Source organism: Orycteropus afer, unplaced genomic scaffold (assembly GCF_000298275.1).
Source record: "Orycteropus afer afer isolate SDZICR_OR568_19922 unplaced genomic scaffold, OryAfe1.0 scaffold00094, whole genome shotgun sequence".
NCBI lineage: Eukaryota > Metazoa > Chordata > Mammalia > Tubulidentata > Orycteropodidae > Orycteropus > Orycteropus afer.
Genome location: NW_006921681.1, coordinates 3,238,620 through 3,243,880, shown reverse-complemented (window position 1 = coordinate 3,243,880; position 5,261 = coordinate 3,238,620). Strand labels below are relative to the sequence as shown.

The 5,261-nt window shown below is 42.5% G+C and overlaps 1 protein-coding gene across 1 annotated transcript in view; it reads right to left on the bottom strand.

Moving 5' to 3' along the window:
* Positions 1-5,261, bottom strand: part of PER3 (period circadian regulator 3) — a 91,356-nt gene that overhangs the window by 17,989 nt on the left and 68,106 nt on the right. Inside the window, exons 14-15 of the mRNA XM_042781180.1 lie at positions 1,980-2,225; positions 574-1,262 (exon numbers count right to left, since the gene is read on the bottom strand). Coding sequence (XP_042637114.1) covers positions 574-1,262; positions 1,980-2,225 — 935 coding nt within the window. The remainder of the gene's footprint in view (positions 1-573; positions 1,263-1,979; positions 2,226-5,261) is intronic.

Below are 5,261 nucleotides of genomic sequence, written 5' to 3'. Positions count from 1 at the left end.
TGGCAGGATATAAGATCAACATCCAAAAATCAGTTGGATTCCTCTACACCAGCAAAGAGATTGCTGAAAAGGAAATAAGGAAATCAATACCATTTACAATAGCTACTAAACAGAGCAGATCAGACACAGAGAGCACAAATGAGGGAAGACAGATGCACAAGAGGACCAAGAAATCAAGGAAGCATGGGCTACAAAGCTGAGAGAGACAAGGATGTTCCCCCAGGGTCGACAGAGAGCGAGCCTTTCGCTACAGGTGGTGCCCTGAATTTGGACTTGCAGCCTCCTAAACTGTGAGAAAATAAGTTTCTGTTCCTTTAAGCCATTTATGGTATTTCCATTACAATTATACAGGGAAACTAAGATAGTATCTAAGAAATCAGGACATAACAGTCTTTCATTCCTGCCTTTAAAATGCAGTCAGGCAGTCAATTCCCATGTTCATCTAAAACAAAGCTCACAGCCCCAGTCAAACAGTCACAGTGCAGAACACCCACTAAGGCACAGAGTTCTGTGCCAAGGGCCAAGCCTTTACTAACGATTTTCTCACTCATGTTAAAAGTCAGCATCACTTACGCACTCAGCTTCTGGGAAAACATCCCTGTTCATTTGCTCTGGCGATTCAGAAGGGGCAGGCATTTCCTCCTGAAGTAAGTCTAACTGCAGTGGGGAACTGCTCCGGGAAGTAATAAATGGGTGCTCTTCACTGGGCGTCATCGCCCATCTTTCCTCCACCCTCCTTTGGCTAGTGACTGATGATGCGTCCAGGCCTGGAGCTACTGGTGATACGGAGGGTGTTGTTTCAGGAGAGCCTGCTGCTCCCAGGAATGAATAAGGAGAGAATGACGACACGGGACAGGCAAGGGGATCCTGCAGATAAACGGTCATGAAAGTGTCCAAGTAAGGAGCAGGGAATGCTGGGATAGTCAGGCTGCTGGGTGGAGGAGGCCTGGGCAGGCACGGCAGTGCAGTTACTGAGGCTGCACATGATCCCCCCAGAGAGGCCATGGCTGGGAAGGGACACGCTGGCACGAGGTAAGGGGCCTGGCTGGGAATCACCACTGTGGACGGGAATGGTAGGCCAGGAGCATGTGGTGGGAAGGCCCCAGGAGGGCACCAGGGCTGTGCATCCGGCACCTCTTCTCTGAAGGGAGGGCAGGTGTGGTCAACAGAGCAGGTATTGTCTGAAGGTACTAGCAGCTTCTTCCGTTTGTGCTTCCCTTTCTTGCACTCAGCTGCTTTGGTCAGCTTGGAAGTAGAATCTCCTGAAAGGATAAAGATGTAGGCATATTATGGAAAATTAAACACCAAAAAGAGAAGAATGCCATGTACAAGTGACTATAAATAGTCACTCTAAGTGGTGCAGTTAACACCCTCAGCTACTAAATGAAAGACTGGTGGTTGGAGTCTACTCGGAGGTACCTTGGAAGAAAGGCCTGGTGATCCACTTCTAAAAAATCAACCACTGAAAATCCTAGGGAGCACAGTTCTGTTCTCACACACACAGGGTTGCCAGGAACAGGAGTCAGTGCAATCATAACTAGTTATAAACAGATCACAAAAGGATAAACATTTACCAAGAGTAACTACGTCTGCTACAGGGATGGCAAAAAGTAGCTCTAAAACAATGGCCAAGATCCTGGATAAAACTGTTACTATAAAGTACACTTGGGAGCTCTGGAGCATAGTGTCTAAGGCACTCGACTGCTAACCAGAAGGCTGGTGGTTCAAACCCACCAGCCACTCCTTGGAAGGAAGATGGGGCAATCTACTTCCATAGTGATACTGCCTCGGAAACCCAAGGAGGGGTCGCTATGAGTTGGGTCCGACTCGACGGCATGTAACAATAAACAACAACATAAAGTACACTTATTTCAGCATTTCTCAACAGTTGCTTACAAGCAGAACTCTCACTCTTCACTACTTATCAATTTTATAAATCAACAGCTACACAGATAAATCATTTAAAAAAATGTAACTACCTTGAACATATGAATATTTTGCTTTGCTTCTGCCTTCTTGCTGAAGATAGGAGCTGTAGGGTGAGGACAGGATCTTTTCACGGAATTTATCAACATAATTCTGCTCTTCCTTTTGTGTGTGGGCTGACAAGACAGCCTTCGTGAGCCCTACGTGTTTAAATTCTTCTGAGGTCAGCGAAGACGTTTGTGGGTTCAGGGTCCAGGGCTTGAATGCCAGGGTGGCTTCCTCTGCCGTAGTCAATTCTGCTGAGGTGGAAGAAGATGTCTTTAATTTTAATTCCCACCAAATACTTTATTTTCACTGGCTTAACTGACTTTCAATTAATTTAACAAACATTATTATGAAAACTAGAATATAAAAAAAGTCACTAGCCTAGCATCAAATTCTAATTTTTCTGTCGTCTTTATACTTCTCATATACTTGCACACTTTTAGAGTTGTAATAATCGGTACACATATATTTACTTAATTAAATCTTGCTTTTATTGCAGACAACGAGCTCTGGTGGCACAGCGTCTGAGGCAAATGACTGCTAACCAGGCGGTTGGTGGTTCAAATCCACCAGGTGTTTTGTGGAAAAAAGATAGGCAATCTACTTCCATAAAGATTTACCACATTGGAAACCCAATGGGGGTCTCTATGAGTCACAACTGACTTGATGGCAGTGGGTTTGGTTTGTGATTTTATTATTGTAGACATTTTTCTATCTCCATAAACTCTTCAAAATTTTTGTTCCATCTTGAGTTTAATTATTAATAGGTAATATGTTTACATGGTTGAAAATCAACAAGTATTAAATAGGTATTCAGTAAATTCTTCCCATTCCCAGTCTACTGTTTGCCTAGTTTTCATTTACTCCTTCTACAGAAATCCATTACCTCCCCCCAAAAATTGAAACATCTTATTATGGTTTGGGTGAAAAGTTTACAGAACCTATTAGTTTGCTATTCAACAATTTATACACATCTGGTTTTGTGAAATTAGATACAATCCCTTTGATGTAACAGCACTCTTCTTGCTTCCTCTCTGGGTTTCTATTCACCCTTCTTTCCTGTCTTCGGAGCTTTGTTTGGGGCAAATGACACTTTTTGGTCTTGTATGATTTTTCTGAGGAGTATGTTCCTCACAGGTGTTACTGTTCACTTTATAGGCCTATTTACTGTTTAGCTAAAAGATAATCTCTCCAAAAGGTAGGTTCAGTTCCAGTCTTGAAGGGTGTCTAAAGGCCACAGCCTCAGGGGTTCTACTGAACGGTGAGTCTGGTCTGTTTTATGATTCTGAATTTTGTTCTACATTTTTTTCCCACTTTGTCTAGGACTTTCTGTTTTGATCTCAATCAGGTCAGGGTGGTTGCTAGTGACAGCTGGGCACCATCTAGTTCTTTTGGCGTGAGACTAGTGGAGGCTGTGGTTCGTATGGTCCGTTGGTCCTTTGGACTAATTGTTCCCTTGAGCCTTTTATTTTCTTCATTCTTCTTTGCTCCAGGTGGAGGAGTGACCTATAGCTGCATCTTAGATTGCTGCTCACAAGCTTTTAAGATCCCAGTACTCACCCAGTAGGGTGTAGAACATTGCCTTTGTGGACTATGTTACACCAACTGACCCATATGTCCTCTAAGACTATGGTTCTAAGCCTCCAAGCCCAGTGTCTCAGTCCCTCAAGGTGTTAGGTTATGGCTAAGAAGTTGTTGTAACTTTGCCCCATGGATATATTTACGTGTGTGTGTGTGTATGTGTGTGTGTGTATGTAGAAATATCCTCTGCCAAAGCTATAAATACTGATGGGACTCCCATACATCATCCTACATCTTGCTTGCCTATCTACATATGTATCTATTAATAAATTATTGTTTGTTATTACTGTCATTCTAGGATTGTATATGTAATAATATTTACCATTGTTGCTTTTTATTCCAGTGGCTTTTCTTTGCCTTAGTCAAGTTGTGCTGACCTCCCCCTTATTCTACATTGCCTTTCCCTTCGCTGAAGTTAATACATGGCTATTATCTAGTTAGTACATGGCTATTCTCTAGTTAGTGATTTTCCTTCTCCCACCCTCCCATCCCTGGTAACCAACAAAGAATGTTTCTTTCTGTGTGTAAACCATTTCTTGACTTTTTATAATAGTGGTCTCATACAATATTTGTCTCCTTTCATGACTTATTTCACTCAGCATAATGTCCTCCAGGTTCATCCATATTATGAAATGTTTTGCAGATTCATCATTATTATTTAATGTAGTATAATATTCCAAAGTTATGAAAATGCCTTTGTTTATCCATTCATCTGCTATTAGGCATTAGGCTGTTTCCATCTTTTTGCTATCGTGAATAATGCTGCAAGGACCATAGGTGTATATATATATATATATATATATATATATATATATTCATGTCATGGCTCTTATTTCTTTAGAATATATACCTAGTACTAGAATTACTGGATCATATGCTGTCTCTATTTTTAACTTGTTAAGGTAGTGTTATACTATTTAGCATAGTGGTTTTACCATTTTATAATTCCGTAATACTTAATCGCACCATTTTACAACCCACCACCACTTAGTTATCTAGTGCTACTATAACAGAGATAGAATAAGTGGATGGCAAACAGAACTTTATTCTCTCATAGTTTAGGTGGCCAGAAGTCTGTATTCAGGGTGCTAGCTGTAAGGAAAGGCTTTCTCTCTGTGTTGGCTCACAGTTTACAAAAAAAGGTTCTTATCTCCTTTCAGCATTTGTAGGCCCAGTGTTCCTTGGAGGTATACACGTGTATCTTGCCATCAATCTTCCCCAGGGTCTAGGAGCTTCTCCTAAGTGACAGCATTCTAATTCAGATTCCAGGGACCTAAGAACAGGTGCAAGGATGGGAACAGATCAAGGAGTCAGCTGGAGGGACCCAGGTGAGGAGAGGGAACCCAGGCCACGCCTCCCTAGCAGTGAGGTGGGAAAGCAGAGAGAGGACAGAAAAGGCAAAGGGGCCCAGAACAGATCAAGGAGTCAGTCGCAGGGATCCAGGCAACGGTGGTTGGAGAGGTTTCCAATAGCTAAGGGAGACAGACTTGTCTGTCCGTTTGTGCTACTGTTGTGACATGTTGCTGTGAGTCTTGAGGCTGTACCACTGGTGTTTCAAACCCAGCGAGGTGCACATGGTGCACAGGTACCAGCTCGCCTTGCAGACTGAGACAGACTAGGAAGAAGGAGGAGGCCATCCACTTCTCAAAGAATTGGCCAGGAAAAACCTTATGAATAGCAGAGAAACACTGTCTGATACATTACTGCGC